Source organism: Pseudomyrmex gracilis, unplaced genomic scaffold (genome assembly GCF_002006095.1).
Source record: "Pseudomyrmex gracilis isolate BER0280 unplaced genomic scaffold, ASM200609v1 scaffold_119, whole genome shotgun sequence".
Classification (NCBI taxonomy): Eukaryota; Metazoa; Arthropoda; class Insecta; order Hymenoptera; family Formicidae; genus Pseudomyrmex; species Pseudomyrmex gracilis.
The window spans coordinates 81,249-102,080 of NW_018020703.1; the positions used below are offsets into that span (position 1 = coordinate 81,249).

At 43.3% G+C, this 20,832-nt stretch overlaps 1 protein-coding gene across 1 annotated transcript; it reads right to left on the reverse strand.

Moving 5' to 3' along the window:
- Positions 1 to 1,336: 1,336 nt before the first annotated feature.
- Positions 1,337 to 16,604, reverse strand: LOC109856438 (metabotropic glutamate receptor). Its single transcript, XM_020431720.1, has 10 exons — positions 16,108 to 16,604; positions 15,137 to 15,550; positions 9,678 to 10,350; positions 8,995 to 9,340; positions 8,090 to 8,561; positions 7,199 to 7,314; positions 6,118 to 6,389; positions 5,212 to 5,596; positions 4,281 to 4,752; positions 1,337 to 2,760 (listed from the first exon to the last, which is right to left on the reverse strand). Exons 2-10 carry the CDS (start codon positions 15,147 to 15,149, stop codon positions 2,615 to 2,617), a joined length of 2,895 nt encoding a protein of 964 aa, XP_020287309.1. The 5' UTR covers positions 15,150 to 15,550; positions 16,108 to 16,604; the 3' UTR covers positions 1,337 to 2,614.
- Between the last annotated feature and the right edge of the window lie 4,228 nt (positions 16,605 to 20,832).

Genomic DNA, 20,832 nt, shown 5'->3' on the forward strand with positions numbered 1-20,832 from the left:
ACGTAATCAACACGACGTTGATTGTTTGTTACGATTACCAAACGATTTGTTCGTATCGCGGTACAACCACTTCGTTAGCGTAACGTTCATTATGGTTGTCACGTCATGCAGATGATTTATATACATACATATATATATAATATATAGTTTGTAACGGATTGATGTACAAAGAACGTAACAAACGTTCTACCGGACGCGTCGTCTTCTGATTATAAAATTACTGCGCATTTTGAATATGTTAGTTGAAAGATGTCTGACCTTTACCGAGAAGTCCTAGTTGGTTGTGCAGCAATAAACAAATTAATATTTACGTATAAAGCATACAACAACGTTTTATTGCGCTTTACATTTTTCTTCCCCGTTGTGTTCCGTGAAACAAAAAAAAAAAAAAGAAAAAAAAGGGAGAGAGAACGCTTCACTTAACACAGCGGTCTTCAATTCCTCAACCGCTGCTGTAAAATCGGGTCAGTCATATAAAACTGCATTACGCTGACACGTATCCCTTTTAACCACTTACCTTTTCCGACAGCACAAAATTTCGAAAGACATCTTAAAAATGTTTCGAACGACGTCCTATAACTCATAGAAAAAAAAAAAAAAATTAAAAATTGAACAAGTTTTTACATAATTGAAGTGTTTTAATCATTAAAAAAATGTTAAAAAATTGTCATACTTATCGTAATCTAATTTTGTCGCAAAAGGAAGATCGAAATTCTTTAAAACGCGAAGTAATGTTTGAGAAAGTAATTAAACACAGGCAGACATTAGGTACTGGCTCGGTGACCGTATGGTCTCGATAAGAGATTCACAGGTCGTGGGTTTCCCGATTCAAATCCCAATCGGCTTCCTTTTTTCGGGGTTCGTTTGTTGGGCCGGTCACACACACAGTCGCATATTTAGCTTTGACTGAATGTTAATGAGGAACCCCCTCCACCTCTACCTACTCTAGCAGAGATCAAATACGATACAAAAGAGCAGGTCTCTTTGAAGATTCTTGATAGTGAGAATCTATACGGACATCGCAATTGTTTCGAAAGATAATCATTATCCATGTGTGAACAAATTTTTTTCCCTTTTTCGAAAAACAAAAACAAACAAACTAGAATGTATCAAAAGAAGCTACGGTGTCAAAAATAAGATTTATTTTTGCTGAAAATGTACAAAAAAACTGTTAAATAATTAAAAAAAATAAAATGTTCTATATGTATATATATACATACAATATTCTTATACTCCCGAAGCAACATTTTTGTTTCAAAAGATTGCGAGAAAACAAAAATTGCTAGAGAGATCTACACAACTACGCGCGTGCAACTATTAATTTATTTTTCTTTAGACACAGCTCGTAAGAAATTGAAATTGCGCCGGTTTCATCAATCCGTGGAAAATGATGGATCGCACATGAGAAACAAATTAAATCTCCGACACACGCTATTCAATCATTGTTTTATTTTCACCATCTATCTTTCTCATTGCGCTCGTTACAATAGAAAAGATATTTGTTTTTTGTACGTCGCTTTGGCTCCGGCAATCCGGTAAGGAGTTAAACGGCCGATACGGTAATAATTATTTTTTTTTTTTTTTTTTTTTTTTTTTTTTTTTTTTTTTTTTTTTTTCGTGCGATTATACTCGCAGAATTGATCAAACGTTTGAAGAACTTCTTCGTTACGGAAAGAAAAAACGAGAAAGCGAATGCGTATGCGGAAACATTTTTTCTTTTAGTTTATGTGTATTTTTTCAAGATAAATAATTTGTTTCTAAATTGTTCCTTCTTCTAATTAAATTTTAGAAAATTTCAAGGGAAACGTTGGATCAATTGTAAAAGTTGCTGTACAAAAAGGAGAGAGTTGAAAAGAAAAATCGCGAAGGAATACATTCTCGATATTGGAGTCCGACAAAATTGCACTCGCTTTTAAATACATTTATTTATTGTCCATTTGTGTGCGATCTCTATCTCTTTCTCTCTCTCTCTCTCTCTCTTTCTCTCTCACTCATCGTAAAACTTTCTCACGGGAGAAACGAAATGTTTAAACGTTCAATAAATTAAAACGAAATCGATGCGGAATCGCGCGCGCGTTCGCACTCCTAATGAAAATCGTGCTCATTGAATGAGATGCTTTGACTAGAATTAGTAGTTTCACTTTGGTAATACACTTAATAAATGTATGTACGTAAACACGTGTACATATATATGTGTATGCGTGTGTGTTTATGTGTGTGTGTATATATAATTTATACACGGATGACAACAGTAACAATAACGACAACAGCGATTACGATATAACGATCGATAAATTCGATATCTTTTCTTTTCTTTTCCCTTCAATTGACAATGGATGCTGCAAACGATAACGAAGATAATCACGCAAGTCAAAAGCGCTCGCCGCGTTTTCTCTTCTTGTTCTTGAAGGAGTTTTTAAATTTTAATTTAATTATTAACTTTGTCTTAATAACAAATTAAAATTTAAAACTTTTAATTTATTACAGAGCGATTCTCTGTGTATCAGTTCTCTTTTCGCTTCGGTAATTTCATTACCGAAGACCCCGAGAGAGTACCGTGACGTGTGTGTGTGTGTGTGTGTGCCTGTGTGTCTGTGTGCGTGCAGCGACGAGTTTACAATTGCGCCACTTGCTCGTTGTTGGTCTTGCTAGTGGTGCTAGTTGGCGTCAGCGAGATCTCGGTGACCCCCACGGACGTCTTCACCGCCGCCGTCAAAGCGCTTTGTAGGGGCACGGTCTCGTTCCCCGCTTCGCTCGTGTCTACACAACATCGGCATTATATTAATCATTATTCTAGAGGAAGAAAGATGTGTGTGTGTGTGAAAAGTGACACGTGCAATTGTGATAAAAGCAATTTTAGATTTTTCTCATCTTAAGAGAGTACAGAACTCGATTAAAATTCTCTTGCTAATAAAGTAATATAAGAAGAATATATGTCATTAGTGTAAGTAGAATGTGAAAATTATAAAGTAAAAATTTTCTCTGACAAATAGAGTTCGTCAAGCACTTTCGCACACGCTTCCTGATTCTATTTCTACATACACGAAAACGACGTGGCTTAATCTCTTTCTACTTTATTCATTATTATGATATATGTAGTAATCACGTGACGTTTCGCTCTCTGCGGTTCTGCATTTCCAAAATTTCTCCACGAATATAATCCGACTATAAATTCATAAGAGCACAAAGAGGCTGGCGAGGCGGTACCGGTATTAACTTAATAATTTAACGCCGCTTAGGACCAAAAGTCATCTCGACGGCATTAAGCGTTTATGTGTGAGAGTGTGTGTGTGTGTGTGTGAGCGGGTGCGCGCGTGCTCTGTAATCCTCTACGTGTGATTGCGTAGCCAGCAGCCGAACCAACTACGTAACCAACGGTGGTTAATCACCTAACCAACAGTGGAAATAACGATTTTCGCTTAATCGGCGATTAATATCGGGCTCGAAAGGGAGGAGGGCAGTTAGAACACGCGTAAGATAAAACGAGGACGTGGTGGATATAAATAGAAACCGGATATGTTATAAATAAAGCTCTTAATAAACTAAAAGCTTTCTAAATCCGCGTGGATTGGCCCAGATTTTGGCCACTAGTTACATCATCGCCCGTTACTGTCGAATATCAAGCCGCCGCCGCCGCCGCCACCGCCGCCACCGCCATCGCCACCACCGCCGTCACCCGCACGGCTCGTGTATCGATTACTTCTCTTCGAGCGAGAGCGACGAAGCGATTCGCCGACTCTCAGATCAGATGTCATATCGGATTTTTCGAGATACAAACGCGAATCAGGTTCGGATTTGCGCTGTGCAAGTCTTAAAGCTTTCTCTCTCACGCTTTCTCACTCTTTCTCTCTCGAGAAAGAAAGCTCTTCTCTGACGTTTATTCGACGGAAAAAGGTTGTCTGTGTAAAAAACAAAAAAACAAAAAAAAAGGAAGAATTTTCATTCCCGCGAAAATAAAGCATTCGCTTTTTTTCAAGTAATGTCCACCGCTTCATAGAGCCGCGTGTATTTTCCTTTGAAACACTACTCTCTACGCGTTTTCACTTTGTTGAATAAACATACCCGTGCACGCGTTGTTTTTCCTAGAAATGAAAGATGAACATTTCGTATTTCGTCACGTTTTAACGCCGTCGCAAAACAAGAGAGAATAAAGAAAATAGAAAAACTGTTTGCGCAGTTAATTGCCAGATGCTCGTGCAGTTAGAAAATTACAAAAGAGAAGAGGGGTTAGAGGGAGGTGTAAGTTTGCATTCGATTAACGGTCGCGATTTTACCCTCACATTTCGTTACGGACGACGCGCCGACGCTGCTGCTCTGCTTCTTGAACGTGCTGCCGATGTAGACCTTGCGTCGTATGTTCTTGTCCGGTTGGAAGACGATGATGTAGACCTTGGGCGAGTACAGACAGACCAGGGTTACGGACGCGCTCAGACTGATCGCCACGCACAGAGTCGTGATCTGCGTCTCGTGGGCGTTCCCGGTCCCGAAGTAGATCGGCACGAACGCGAGCCAGATGATGCACGTGGTGTACATAGTGAAGCCGATAAACTTGCTCTCGTTGAAGTTCTCCGGGATTTTGCGCGTCTTCACCGCGTACACGGTCGAGATGAGGATCAGCAGGGCGTTGTACAGCTGCGAGAACAGGAAGCTCATGTCCTGGATGTTGCACTTGAGTATCACCTCCTGGCGAGCCGGGTACGAGTACCTGGTACCCGGCGGCTCGATGATCATCCAGACCAATGTGAGTACAACCTTCGGAATTAAAAATGGAATCTTTTATCTTTCTCGCGATGACGTACGAAAAATAAACGAACAACACGCCAAGTTTTTGTGGAGGATTACACAATACAATAACTTTATTAAATGTGTATACGCGCGAGAGAACTCTTTTTTAAAAGAAAACCGCAACTTAATTCGGTATCAAAAAATCTTCTTTTTTCGCCTTCTTTATCTCGTTTATTTCACGCGTTAATAATGTTTATTATATCGAAGCAAATTTACAGATAAGTCTTTTGTTTATACGACAATGTAGAAAATATTAATCTTTTTCCTCTTCCCGAGAAGAATTAAAAGTAAAATTTCCAAATATTTTACTTTTTTAAAATCAAATAGCTCAAAAAATAATGTGAAAAATATGGACGTTAAAAATTGTTCAAAGCGCAGTTCATAAAAATGTTCCGGAAGATTTTTTTTTAGAATGCAGATGCTCACTTGAAAGGCAATTAAGGCGGCCGCGATGCAGACCTGCGACGCGGGACTGATGTACCGCGGTCGAACGATAGACCTGGAGGCCGAGTCGAAGATTCTGGCGATCCTGTTGGTCTTGGTGAGCAGCGCGCCGTACATGGCGCTGAAACTGACGCCGACGCCGAAGCGCTGCAAGATGCAGATCACCGTGGTCGGCGTGGCGAGCAGCAGGAACGTGTTCAGGTAGCAGACCAGCACACCCGCAAGAAGAATCGCCGTGAGTTCCCGACCGGAGGCCCTTACCACCGGTGTGTCGCGGTGATGGAAGAGCAGACAAGCCACCGCCAGGGTCGCCACGATCCCCAGGCAGGAGATGATCGCAGGTGCGATAGCGAAAGCGCTGTTCCATCTGGTAAAACCGAAAATAAAGAGAGAGAGAGAACATGCGCGAGTGGAAAATAATTGTCACGTATTTTAAAGAAAGAGATTTGATATTAACTAATTAAAGATCTATAAAATTGAGAGATTTAATATTATAACTAATTAATATCTTTACAAATACTAAATAACGAGGAATACATTTTTTTTTTTTTCCAAGTTTTACTCGAACATTATTTTTCGCACGCGCACGTGAGGAGAAAATATAAACTTCGAAGATTTCTGACGAGAAATTGTTGTCTTGAAACAAGACATTTTGTTCGCGCGAAGTCTTCTTACAAGTCACATTTCCAAGACCATCTCTCTCCGAACTTTTTTCAAAAACTCGCTTCAACTCTCTTTTTCATCTCGACCGTGTCGCGCGATTCTTTTTTGATTACTTTGTGATTCTCGCGCTGCGAAATATTCGTTTCTCGCGACGCGACACCTTTTCTCTCTAGCCGCGAACGAAACGATCGAAGCCTTCTCGTTAAAAAAAGCAGAATAGCGCACCTGATATGTTTGACCGGTAGCTGATAGCATCCCCGTTTGTCGGGATGCGGCCAGGCTCCCGGGCCGCAGTCCATGCAGGTGTACTCATCGTAGACGTACTCGTACGCCTCGCATTGGTCGCACACCCAGCAACAAGTGTCACCCTGTTGCTTCTTTATCATACCTGGCTCGCAGGGCAGCGAGCACGCGGAAATCGGTATGTCCTTTGTTCCTCGCGCCCACACCAGCTCTTCCGTGCGAATGTCCAGAGAATTGTACCATTTGCCCACCACCTGTCGAACAATTTGGCACCACGATTGGCTCGACTGTCTCTCTCTCTCGATATTCTTTTTCTTTCTCCCTTTCTCTCTCTCTTTCATTCGCGCACGTTTCATTCGTATATAAGTATCTGGAAAACCGGTCAATTTTTGTGGCCGGATTTCAACGGCGAACTTTATTAAACATTCCGCTTTCTCTCCCGAAACGATGAAAACTCTTTCCCCGAAAAAGTAACCGCGAGCTCTTCAAAAAAAAAAATGCGCAGTTCCCGATCCGACTTTAATTACTCGTTGAATGGTGCAGTGCCGCGTTCGATTCCCGCATTGTTATCGGTTTGCGCCGATGAGTCTGCGCGCTGACGTGTTCGTACGCGCGACGTTAATTAGCGGAAAACGATTCGTATCATCGAAAATATCGTATCCGATCAATATGTCCCTGATGTCTTCGATAATAATATTTACCGAAAAAATTTGTTATTTCGTTTAAATAAAAATCGAAAGTTAACGATGTCAAACTAAATAAATCGAGTGAATTCGATTCGCAATTTAAACATCGCACGGGTCTCTCGCACAACCATCGGAAAATTCCGACTGCCGCTTTATTTGCGCATTAACGAATACGCAAGTTGTACGCGCGTGTGTGTGTGTGTGTGTGTTTGTGTGTGTATGTGTGCGATGAAAACTGAGCTTTCGCAAAAGCCGAAATGTCATTTGAATTTATCGCTCGCCCGGGCTGAGATGACAGTTCGTTCAATTACGGATCGACGATAATATAATGGCGTGTTATAATGATTACAGGTACTGTGATGAATGAAAACCCTCACCCGATAGTGATAGCCGTTCGCTCCATTGTTGTTCGTTCCCTTTCGGAAATTGAGGATCTCGTATCGCGCGAGACCGTCCCCGTGCTCGTCGAACTTCACCAGGCTGCCGGCGGCGTCTGCAAAACGTTTGTGTAATGACTACGAAGTCCTCAAGTCAGTTGCCGAGTCGACCCGACACTCGACTTTCGAAAAGCTGAATTAGCGATTCGATTTAAGTGCGACAATAGATCGCGCGGAACAATGGAAAAGTTTGTCTTGTTATTTTAACTTTTACGCTTTAGTTCTCGAGACTATATACAGGGTGTCCCAGAATTGCCGTACAATCTCTCGTAGGCAGGTAGAAGGAGTAAAACTGAGTCGAAAAGTCCTAAACCATTTTTTTCTATTATTTATAATAAAGAAGTAATTATTGAGTAAATCAGGCCAATCAGCGCAGACCTTTANTGATTGGCCTGATTTACCCAATAATTACTCCTTTATTATAAATAATAGAAAAAAATGGTTCAGGACTTTTCGACTCAGTTTTACTCCTTCTACCTGCCTACGAGAGATTGTACGGCAATTCTGGGACACCCTGTATATATATATACACATGACAAGACTTATTATTGATATTATTATTATTAAAGATTCAACACACACAGAGAGGGAGAGAGAGAGAGCGCGCTTTTCTGACATTCCTCTCTTTCTCTTCTTTGTTCTCTCCTGCCTTCCTGCCCAATATTCCTTCAAAGTCTCTTAACAAAGGGAAGCGGAAAAAAAGAACGGAAGAAAAACCGAGCGTCACAAAAAGAGCGAACAAATGGCCCGTATCGCGCGCGCTATTCGAATTCGTTTTACAATGAGAAAAGCACGCGCGCACGTGCCGTCACTCATCTACGGGGGACTCACCTACAAAGGACACGTTCAGCAGATAATTTCTGTAGAATGCGCCGCGATCGTAGTTGGCCATTGACGGGCATATGCCTTCAGTGCGGCGACCGCAGAGATTTTTGTGCAGATTATTAAGCGCCAACGCAAACGCGTAAACCGCGTCAACGACGAATTGAACCTTGGATTCCTGCTCGTAACCGCTCGCGGGCGTTAGTCTCAGCTCGGGCGAGCAAACGGCGAGGCTGTGATTGTTGCTCGAATTGTTTCGCCAGCTCGCCGCGTTTCTCTTCAGGGTGCAATCGAACACCTCCTCCCAGTACTCCCCGAACCACGGATTCCGCAGATTGTTCTTGGGAGTGAGCGATTCCATGTACTCGTCGAAATGGGGGATGTTCTCTGACTGCAGCTCGACCGTGATGGCGCCCTCGGCCTCTTCCTCTAGACCTTCCACCAGCTTGCCCTGCCTGCCCCAGCCGTCGCTCGCCAGCCACTAGGTATATTCGCGGTCGATCGTTATACTTGTGTGCGAGCGGAGGAAGAAGATAATATTACACCGAATTTTTGCTTTTTTTTTCTTCAGCTTAACGAGCAAACGAGGTAACTTCATATTGAACAATGCGGAGAGATTTTCATTTTTATTATTATTATTTTTTTTTTTTTTTTTTTTTTTGAGACTGATTCTAGTTCCTATAAAACATTAAGACCGCGAGCAAATCTCTATTGTTAACATTTTTTTTTTGCAAGCTCACTCTTTTGTTTTGGTAACGTGATACTTTTTTATATCCCCATTTGCCGCACACACGGCAACCCCGGTGCTAACTTGTTACACAGGTCGCGTAAAAAATCTCGCAGAGATTTAATTAACAGAGAGAATTCTCGCGAGCTAGAAAACTAGACGTCGGAACTTTTTTTCCCTTACCGACCTGAAACGGTTGGCTGAGGTTCGAGCGTCGCGCGGCCTCCAGGATACCCCGGGCGTCCTCCGCGCGGGTGAACAGGACGATCGCACGCGCGTTCGGTTTCTTGTTCAAACGTTGAATAATGTCGTCGAATATTTTGTCGTCCGCGGCGCTGGGCACCTTCACAGCCGCCGCGATGCAGACGTTACGCTCGGTGGCCTCGCGCGTGAACACCTCGATGCCGTACTCGCCGTAGCTGCCCTCGGAGTACACGGTGGAGACGTACGACCAGTTGGCGATCTTCACTACGTCTACCAGCGCAATTGACTGAAAGGTGTCCGGCGGTACAGTTCGCGCGAAGTAATCGAACCTGAGGAATAAACAAACGGAACACGTTGGAGGAAGTTGGAGGAAGAGATTGACATTCGATTTGGGTTGGTGTGTGTTCGTAGTCAACCAGTCGTTATTAGACAAAGTTATTATTAGAAGTTTGATTTACAAAATTTAATTTTACTAATTTAATTTTACTTTTTTACCAGGTATTCGAAAGTAAAGATATATAAGAAAAAGATTAAACAAGAATCAAACGCAGTTCTTCAGAACTGCTGACTATTTTTATGTTTTTTCTAAATAAAATTGATCTATTATCAACGCATTTCAAAAATAAAATATGAAGTTTTCGTCGTATCGTAATCGGGAATCGTTACCTAGTTTTGTCGCTGAGAGCTTTGGCCGTGGACGCCGGCGATATCTGCGGAATATGAAAGAGCCGGAGCAGATTCGCGACTTGAAGCGACACCGAGCTGTACGATCCGCCGATCACCCCGAACACGGGACCGGCGTTCGCCGTTTTCTTCACACGAGGCGTCGACTTGTCCCGACACTCCAGCACGCTGATGTCGATGTTAGAGAGGGACGCGCGCACAAAGTGCAGACTCTGATTGAGCGCGTAAGTGTCGCGGCCGCACGTGTCCAGAATGTGCACGCCCAGCGTGATGTCCGGCAGTATCTTGTTGTCCCGATTGATCTGATCGACGGCGAACAGCATCGCCTCGAGGCGTTGCACACCCCGATGATAGATGTTCGGGCCGCACGCGGTGCCGCCGCCTTTCTCGTGCACCGGGAACAATCCGCCCAGCACGATGTCGCCCGGGATCAGCACCGCTTCGCTGTGCGATCTCGATTCCACGATTGTTGTCGTCAATCGCCGCGCCGACAGTACCACGAGCATCAGCAGCAACAACGCAGGCACACGCTGGCGCATCTTGCAACCGCCTGACCGTGTGTCGCACGCGCGCACTTCGTAGAATTGTTTTCGGATCTTCGATCCGTTCTCGCTCGTTACGTTTATCAGAGTGGAACTTCTACACCACCACCCATCTATTTCGAAACAAGAGACTTCTGTTTCATTACAAGACCAAAACTTTATTATTAGTGTGCCATGCGCTTCTCGAAAGGCCGTTATCACGCTGAACTAAACCAATAGCATCGATCGAGCGTTAAGATAAGAAACTAGTCGTTATTACATAATAATGATCGTCTCGAAATTTCTTTTCGTTGGATTCTCGTCACGTTCAACTTGGTTCCACCTTCTGCAAAAATCGTACGAATTGCTAAATGGGAAATATTCGCAACACACACACACGCGCACACACACAATCTCTAGCGGCAATTTGTTTAAACAGCGAATCGGAAATCGGTTCGAACGCAAGATGCAACATCGGTGTGTTATTTGTTCGCGCAAAAACACGCCGCGCCCAGAAGTTAGCAGAGTGAATTTACCGAACTCGATCCGGAGTCGACCTCCGCACTCTCAGTATTGTTCGAAACTTCATGTTTATATAATTCCTTATTACCTCCCTCCTTCCTCCCGCGACCGATATTCCGAACTTCGCGAAGCGCGCCTCGGTTCTGTACTTACCAAAACTTTCGTCTTCGTCTACGGGCGAGACTCTTCCCGGTCCATTTATTCCGGAACGAACGCGATATTTAAATACAGCGCCAAGTTTTTCGATTTTATGTACCTACGGCGAACAGAGCGCGATTTGTTCCTCGCCATCGATTTTTTTGTACGCGAACGAATTTTCGTCGCTCTCTCGGACCTTTATCCGATCGCTCGCAACTTCGCACTTTGGCCGCGATAGACATTCCTCCGAGACCGACAGCGGTTGATAGTCCCGAGAGAGTCGATCGACTCTTTTGAATTAGCTTCTCTCCTCGACTTTCCTTCGTTTATGTTTGTATTATATATATATATATATNTATATNTNTNTATATATATATATATATATATATATACNTACATATATATATATATATATAATATTCTTGGCTCCCTGCCGAGATCGCGTTTTATTTTTTCCTCCCGACCGAATGCCGCGGGATAGAACGTGCGATTCGGAAATCCCTCTCTGAAATCCTCTTAAGGTGAGCTTTAAAGCAGCCGACGCGATTATCGCGGATCTTCGGAAACGCTTGTTGTTTCCGATAATCAGTTCCGGAATCGAGGCAGACAAATGGCGGAAGACCCGGTTTCCGGCGGGATCATTTGTCGTCTCGAGGACGTCTCCTCAGTCTTTAATGTCGCCGCCAAGTTCGAGAGAACGCTCGCTCCTCGAGTTGATTTTCCGCATTGAATCTACAATTCTTCTTCTCTCTTTCTGTCTACGGGAATATATTTAGTCCCGTCTCTATATGTTGAGGCACATGTTTCTTCTTCTCCGGTTGTTTCTACGTTTGTAAATAATCCTAGTGTGTGATTTTCTGTTTATTTTATTTTATTTGTGTTTTTTTTTTTGTTTTTTTTACTGAGTGTCGTTTCTTTCACGCGCCGCTTCCTACGCACCCCCTTTCAAATGGCAGATTTGCGACTCGTTAAACGGATTTAATTTCACTGAGACCGAGTCTAACGAGCGTGGTAGCGGATGTGGATGGTACGGCTTTAAATCCGAGATGGCCCCGGAGTCTTGTTTTGAATTTCAAAGTGATGACGACCCAGTTCGACGACGAGGCATGACCGCTTCGCTGCTCTTGATCTTCCTCATTTTCCGCACTTTTGCTCTCAAGGCAAGGAGAATTGCACGGAGAGATCGACGACGACGACAACGACGACGACGACGACGACGACGTTCCGCAAGAATCCTGCAAACGTTCGAAACGATCGGTAAACGAGGTCCTTTGGATCTCTGGGTTTATTGCCTCGTTTCAGTTGCCGGAGGGATTCGCGCGGAAGGGAGTGTGTCGAAAACTTCGGCGAACTACCTTTTGTGTGTGCGCGTGTATATTGCGCGTTCTTGCAAAGTTTTGTTGAAGTTTATAGGAGTTTTTTTTTTCAAACGTGTCAAGGAAGAGTGTCATTCGCGACAAAATAAATTTCAATATAAAACTTGAAACGTAAAAAAAATAACAAAACCTCGAAACATCCCACCAATTTACTGGCGAAGGAAAAAATTCGCCGCATCTGTCGCGCTTCGTTTCTATTTTTGTATCTGACATTTAGTCGTGCGAAAACGCGTTCGCAAAACAAACGGTGTTGTCGAAATTAATCTGTCACGTTGATGTCTATTCGAACGGGGGAGTTTGTTCCGCGCCGCGCTTCGTGTAAAATTTATTCCGACGACAACTGGCGCGCGGAGAGACAGAGAGAAGAAGAGAGAGAGAGAGAGAGAGAGCGGATTTCCCCTTTTTTTAAAAAGCGCACGTTTTCACTTCGCACCGTGTTTCTCACCGGGAACAATATTTCAAATGGGAGAAGAAAACGTACCGCGACCTTTGAGCGCGCGAAAAGAAATGAGAAAGAACGACGCACGGGGCGACTATACAGAGTGTAATGAATTAGAAAGAAGAAAGGTATGTTTCGTTAAATTAAACCGCCCCTCTTTCAACGAGTAAATTGCGCCGCGATGTTGGTTCGCCCTCAGAGGTGTGACTTTGATAGATGGATAGATAGATAACTTCTTCGCGCGCGCGAGAGAACGAATATACATATATAGGAATTGCAACGACGACGACGACGACGACGACGACTACGACGACGACGACGACGACGACGACGACGACGACGACGACGATGGCGACGACGAGATATCACACACATGGGAAACATGATGGAAGTAACTTCCGCACCGGAGCGCGCGCGCGTTTCCAGAGAGGAGAGAACGTATCGACTCCTTCCTATCGTGTATCCGCTTTTCAGACTAATAATTTTGCCGACAACTTCCGGCTTATGATTGCCTAGGAAACTGCTAATGCGCGCACGCTCCACATACGTACCTACATACGTCGCGGTATTACACAGTGCATCGGGCGGCGAGAGAGCAGCACCGTAACACGCACACACACACACATGCACAAGAGGGGCAAGGGCAAGGACGCAAATATTATATGTGTGTGTATAAATACACGTAATATCACCGAAAATTCGTACGACCGAGATTGCCTTCGTAATCCTGTAATCGCTCCATCCGGACAACGGAAACGGGGAAAATCTACTCGCATCACTTCGTCCTTTCGAGACACGGCCGAGATGTCGAAATAGCAAATGCGAGGCTTGTATATTAAATATACACATATGTAATTTCAAGAGATCAGAGAGAGCGTATATGTAACGGAATTTTAATAATCGCTTCGATAATTCGATTAACAATTAAAACCGCGAGAAAAACAAAAAAACAAGAGAGAGAGAGAAAGAGAAAAAAAGCGCGTGTATTTTAAATGCGTCTAATACGCCGAGAAAATAATATATCGATGTTGTTCGCAATCGTCCGAGACTGATCGATCGAAGCGGTGATGGACGCGCGGCGAAGAATCTCCTCTTTTCTCCCGAAAATAACTGCGTGGAAATAACGTGGAAATATCGGCGAGAAGAGAGCGGGGAGGGGGGAGAGTGCAGGAGGGAGAGAGAAGCAAGCGCGAATCGAGATTGCTTCCGGTTGGGACATGCATCGTCGTTAATCGACGAGCATCTTTGACGTTTTACATTACGCGAAGCTCCACGGATCGTGTAACCGGCGCGCGGCGAGAAAAATTTATCGGTAATTCGTCCAATTTACTTAATTGCGACGAAAGGAAACGTGTGAATTACGGTTCGCGGCGTGTGGGCGCGGAAGAACGTGTTTTTTTTCTTCGGCTTTTTTGTTGGATTTTATTAGAGAGAGAGAGAGGGAGAGAGAAAGAGAAGAAGAATTTTTTTTTTTTTTTTTTGCAGAATGTTCTCCGACATAATGGCATATTAATTGTATTGACCTTTCGGATTCTCCGGTCAATTATCTAATGCGTTCCCCGCATATTGAAATGAAAAGTACAATAATCCAGTTTGCATGATTAAAAAAAAAAACGGGAGCGCGGGAAAATGTTGGAGCGCGCTCGCTGAATGTGTGTTTCTTGAAAAATGCGTGCACACAGAAGAGGAGAAGGGGGAGAGGGAGGAAGAGCTGTGTGCGCGATTATAATCAGAAAAAGAGAATAAAAAAAAATCAATACGAACCGTGAGAGAGAGAACAAATGGCTCGAGATGCGAAGTACCAACCGCAGTACAAATATTGGTGTGTTTGTGTATAAAAGACACGAGGATATTTTGATTTTTTTAGGGGGTTTTTTTTCTAATTTTTTTTACCTTACAAAATAACGAGAAATTGCAATTTTTCTACTTATGAGGTAGGAGGGGAGATTTACACCCCTCGTTAATTTTCTTTTTTGTGCAAGCTGGAAGTCCAATTACGCGTCGTGATTAAATTAAATCAGACACTAAACCCGTATAATTTGCTTTTACATTTACGCGCAAAACTGTTCCTTTGAAAATTTAGATGCGAAAAAAATGTGTTGCGAAAAAAACGAGTATCTTCTCAATCAGGGGACTGAATCTGAAAAGCCCCCCCCCCCCCATTTGCTACGGGCGGAAAGCTTTGAAATTCAGCTCTGTTAAAGCACGTATGATAATGTAATAATATTGCGCACATAATAACTTTTCCTGTATATGAAATGACGTTGCTTTTAATACGCGCAACGCTAATGTAAAATGCACATGACGAACAAAGAGCAAATGATGAAACATTTCCGTATGCAATAAATAATATGTTTATCACAGAAATGTGTAATAAATCTATTTGAAATTATTTAAGTTTTTTTTTGTTTTTAAAACTTGAAACTGTTTTTATGTCGTGCGTACCGATAGCTGCCATGTCTCGACGAAATTCTTCATCGTGACGAGACGGACATCAATCCGGGTGAAATCATCTGGACGATCCGGCGGGAATCTATCGGCGATAGATCTCGAAACTGCATTGCTCGCACGCCCCGCATCGGGAGAGCAATTGTCCAAACAAATCGATTCGAAACGGTTTCTGCGAATCCACAAGTCGCGGAGTAGCGGTGTCCCTTATCGATTTGTTCCGCGATGTTCGCTGTTTCGCGCGATCCGCGAATTTGTGCTCTTTGTTTTAAATCCCCCTCCCCCCGAATCTCACAAATCAAAGTTGTCAACGCGAATTTGGATATTCTTTGATTTCCGGCCGCCGACCTAATGAGTCGCGATTGATTTTCTCAAAATGAGAAATAACGACAACATTTTCTCGCTCGCCGTCTACGCAGCACATATCCGTTAGAGAAAAGTAAGAGATGGATAGACAAAGAGAGAGAAAGATGGAGAGAAAGGCAGAGAGCGAGAGAGAGAGAGAGAGAGAGAAATCTTCTGACTTTCCCTCTCGTTCGCTTCGTCTTTCACTTTCTCCGTTAGTTGCCTACGCAAATTTCCCCGTGATCGTGTTTCGGCGGCCAGAAAGTCGGATAGACTCTCGCGTGTTGTATTTTTTTATTTTTTTTTTTTTTTTTTTTTTAAGATTGTATTTCGTTTGAATCTCGAAATTACGTGCGATACCAAATCTTGTTTTTATTGCGTTGTCTCGCACTTCAGTCGCAATTCCACGAACAATTTCGCAATCGCTCGGTTGCGAACATCATCTCTTGAAGTTAGCGCGAGAGAGAATTGATTCTTTTTTTTTGTTTGTTTTTTTGTTTTTTTACGTCACTCCGAATCGCGAGGAGTCGAAGAAAAGAGCGAAAGACTCGTCGTCGTTCCGTTCCCTCGCGATTTCGCGACGTGCACCAACGCGAAACAATCCGAAAAACCTCGCTAAGTACCAGGAATAAACGTCCTTCGGAGATCAGATCGAGGAAATACACTTTTCGTCACATTGCGAACTCCGGAAGGACACGGAAAGCCCTGACGATCGCGTTTTTTTTTTTTTTCGCTCGACTATTTTCGCGGAGCGAAATCGTTTCCTGAGAATTTCGCGATCAGTCTCAGTCTACACGACGATTTTCGAAGAACCGAAGAACCAAATCAAGAGAGAGAGAGAGAGAGAGAGAGTGAGAGAAAATCGTTTCGCGCGCGATGTAACCAGGAGACACCCTTCCGACTTCGCTTTTAATCCCGTCTCTCCGGAGCGACGATCGATTCCGCGGAACGAGATCGTCGGCGATCGTGTGCATCGCGCGGCTGCAAGGAGTCAGCGTGTTCTCGTGAATGACGACGACGACGACGACAGAGGTTGATTCGTCCCTCGCGAGAACGATCGTCCCCGCCGCGTACGGAAATCATACCACGCGAGCGGAGAACACGAGAGGATAACGCGCGATTGCAGCCGCCACAGCACGACTGGCCAAACGAACGGGCCGAGTGAACGGGCCGCCAAACTACCCCCGTCGCGAGCCACCCCTTTCTCAACCCTCTCGCGTCGCTCGGTTCCACTCGGTTCCACGCGTGCTCTCTTTCTCTCTCACTCACTCACTCACTCGCTCTCTCTCTCTGTCTCTCTCTCTCTCTCCGTCTCGCTATCCATAGACAGTGCCGTATCTCTGCGCGCGCGTGATTTTGTCCGCACGCTCTCTTCCGCATATGCGATTTTTTTCCCGTAAATTTTTCACGTCGGATCTTCTCGTGTAAAGTGTCGGAGCAAAGTGTCGGGTTGACACGCTCGTCATCGCATTTCGCACGAATGAAACTTTTTTTCCCTCTCGACCGGGTAGGCACGTGTTTTTCACTACCTCTCGAGAGTCGGCCTTTTCTCGTCGACCCGCTGCCGCCGCCGCTCGAGTCCGTCATCCGGTCGGTACGAGAGCCGAGCGAAGAGTGGTTCACCGTCGTAGACGCGGCGTCGTTAAGACTTTTTCTTTTTTGCCGCGTACAAAGTCTCTTGACACAACCCGTAGGGAAGAGGGGGGAGAGAGGTAACTTTGTCCGGAAGCATTTTAACGCGCCGCGTCGCGACGCGCCCTCGCGGGGGCGGGGGGAGGAGGGGGAAAGGGTTGGAAACGCGCGCGCGAGAATTTCTCTCTCTCGCGCGCGTGGATGACAACACGCCCGTCGTCGGGCGAAAAATCGAGTTTAGACGTGACGAACCGATGATACTTCATGTCGTTACGACTGAGATTCGACTTGTGTGTGACAGCGCTTTTTGAGCGTTTCGACGAAAATTTAAAAAAATTGATATATCGGGCGAGCGGGGAGGGGGAGGGACAAGAGAGCGGGAGGTGAGAAGAAAAGATGAAGAAAGTATAACGTAAAATGAAGCAAGAAGAAGAACTTAGACCATACATGTGCGCGAATTAAAGATTACCGCTCCGCTTTCAACGGGAGAAAATATCTATTTTATTGTAAACGTGACACTGCGTTGCTTGTTTTTAGACAGATCGCGTCCATTGCGCTTCGTGTTTGCAATTGCATTCGCAATTTCTCTCTTTCTGTCAATACGGATACGTTATATGTAAGTTATATGCGTATGATTTCTCTCTCTCTCTCTCTCTCTCTCTCTCTTCTAAATCCATCGAGTTCTTTTTCGTACTCGACGTTTCTTTTCAACGCGAGATTTGTGTTATAAAACGAAACGATCTCTGGTTCCTCTATACGATAATCTATAACGCAATAATTTAAGCATTTAACGTTAATTAATCTTCTTAAAAAGATTTCACTGTACAGCAAGATTATTAGCTTTATCTGAATAAGACAAGTGAGAAAATGCGTGTGATTTAATTCGAGACAGATCTGTCAGAGTCAAGATCAATCAGGTTACGAAGACGTGTTGATAATTTAAAACACAGAGATTATAGCGTCGCAAGCGAAATAATTTGTGATATTTTTGGGATGATACTTTATTCTGTGTCGGCGTATAATATAGAAAAATTTATACTATACTTTTCTCTCGCCAAGAAGTGTGTCACAACTTGAAATTTCCAACTGATCTCTATCTCGTTCCATCGGGGGAATCATCGCGTGCACCAGATGGAAACGTCATGTTGCACGTAGAGCGCAGCAATAGGGATAAGTCATTTTATTGATCCGGTTTAATATCGCGCACGGCAGAAACTGCCGTTGAATTTTCTTGTCTTCGGGTTATGGGTTGCATAACAAATGTTACCGCACATACATCCAATCGGCAACACACAACCGATGTTGCAATAAAAATTTATATTATTTTTGGCAGATGTTTCATGTCATTTCCAATTAGACGGTTCGTGTTTTAATTTTTTGCGCACGTCGCGATTTCCGTGCGTGATAAGATTCTATTTTTATCAAATGTCCTGGTCTCTAAAAAATACATAAATAAACGTAACAAGTATTTTAAAATATCGTAATAATATTTTTAAAGCACAGTATATAAATCCAACCTTTGTTTTTTACGGAACTTCTACGTGAAAATATTGTAATAATTCCGGATCTGTGTAAACGTTAAAGATTTTTTATATACAGGTCAGTGTATTCGGTGTTATCGCTCGTTCTCGCGTAAATACGTGACGCGACGTAACGTAGATAATGAAAATGTCAATAGAGAACGATCGACGAGATATGCGCTTTCGTCACGAGCGACTTCTTGCCCGACGATATTTCCGCGATATTCCTCTAAACTAAATATTTGGACACGAGAACTATGTACATCGACTCCCGATGCTTCCCGCGCGCGCGCGTCTCTTTTCGTTTCGTGTTATCGAGTGGAAAGTTCGATTAGAATCGCATTCCGTGAAATACACGGACTGTCTTCGCGTCCTCTTTGAAAAAAAAAAAAAAAAAAAAAAAAAAAAAAACTACGCGATTCCTCATAGCGAACTCACGTTCGATTTTCATTCTTCTTTCTAGCTAAATTCTTTCAGATCTCGTTTCAACGAATTTCGCGTGTATTTTTCATCTCTCACTATTTGGAATGTAATTAAGGTGTGCCGTTGAGTCATTGAAACGCGTTTGTTTTATCTCGAGTGTAATAGTTGCGAGTGTTTCCTGTGAAAATAACATTAAAAAATTTCTCTCTTCTCGTTCTATCCGCGAAATTCGATTTTCATCGACAATTATATGTAAATTTACATATAATACCTCCGATGATACCTCCGCAATCTGTATCAGCTTTAAGGTTCAGCGCAAGAGAGAGAGCGCGTGAGCTATAACGACGAAGAAGCTTCCCTGTTGCGAAGCACAAATTGTGGCTCGCGAGAGATTATACGAGGAAAGATTGACGGAGGGAAATAGAACGGAGAGGGCATAGCGAATGCGACAATGGATACAGAAAGAGCCTAGGCATAGGCAGAATGCTCGCTTCTCGCTCGAGGCACTATTCAGCTATTTCAGTTAACGCGGATGCGATGAAAACGTGGTATATGATAAAGCGCCATTGGACGCGCGCGCGCGCGCGATTCTCGTCCTGCTTTTCTCGCGCGTGTGTGCGCGTATGTGTGCGCGCGCGCGCGATTTTCCTATTTTATTAACAATCTTCGAATAGAATAGGAGCATGTGTAAAATACATACACACGGCGCCAGAAATTCCTCAATAAAGCACACTACGTTCGTTCATATTTGTTCATATTGCAACGGATGTATTCTCGTGGCTCTGGTGTTAGTTTTGAAACGTTTTATATTACGCAAGGTTTTTGTATTTTGTTAGATAAAGGTAAATTTTTTTTTTTTTACCAGAGATAGATGTTTTGATTGCAAATATTTTCTTTTTAACGATTGTTAAATGGATGTGCGATATAGAAAAAAAAAAAAAAAACATTGCCCGAAGAGAATCAAATTTCTACAAGTTTTCATTTGCGTGTGTAGTGTGTTTTCGAATCTGAAGCAAATGGAAGTTTGCAGATTGCAAAAGAAAGAAACGTGAAACGCAGTTTTGCTAAAAAAAAAAAAAAAAAAAAAAACGTAATTTACAGATCAATAAAAATGTCGAATAAAACTCGGAAAAAGATTCGAAAAGGCGGTTTGATCGATTCTGATCTGAATTTTCTGTGTATGTAAAACCGCCGTGTGACACGATTCCGCAAACGCGCAATTTTGTGTGCAACGCGTATATCTTTGGAGACGAGAGACACATACGTGCTCTCGTTCCTATTCGCGGTTACGTTTGTGCAATTCTACGTTGTATCATATTCCGTGTGTTATACGTTTTTACCGATACGTCTCGCGTAGTACGGATATACTTTTAGCAGAATTGGAAATAGGTCGCGCGAGAATATCAACGGCGCGCCATAATTAGGATAAACGTCGTGCGCGAAGAGTACTCGGGGCGAAGCCGCGAGAAAATCGACACGAAGGTGCGAAGAGGAGAAAATCAACGTGCGCGCGTGAAGCGAGAAGGCAAATCCGAAATAGCCGACGCGCGAGACGATAAATAAAAAACGACGTTTGAAATTTTTTTTCGCCCGATACGGAGAAAATGTGTCTGCTCTAAAACGTATAAATGCTCTGTTACATCTGTAGCGTTCTCACGTTAGTTAACTTTCATTTCGAACGCGCGTAACTGAGTAAGAAAAATTAATGAAAATTTCACGGTTTTCAAAGACGAATGTAACTGTTTCCAGGTAGTATCTAAAATGGAATCGACG

Bases quoted from the DNA above. Each gene is read 5' to 3' on its own strand.
- LOC109856438 (XM_020431720.1), bottom strand. The intron at 9,341-9,677 runs GTAACGATTCCC...TTTATTCCTCAG, and splicing joins GCTCTCAGCGACAAAACTAG to GTTCGATTACTTCGCGCGAA. The intron at 8,562-8,994 runs GTCGGTAAGGGA...GAATATACCTAG, and splicing joins ACCTCAGCCAACCGTTTCAG to TGGCTGGCGAGCGACGGCTG.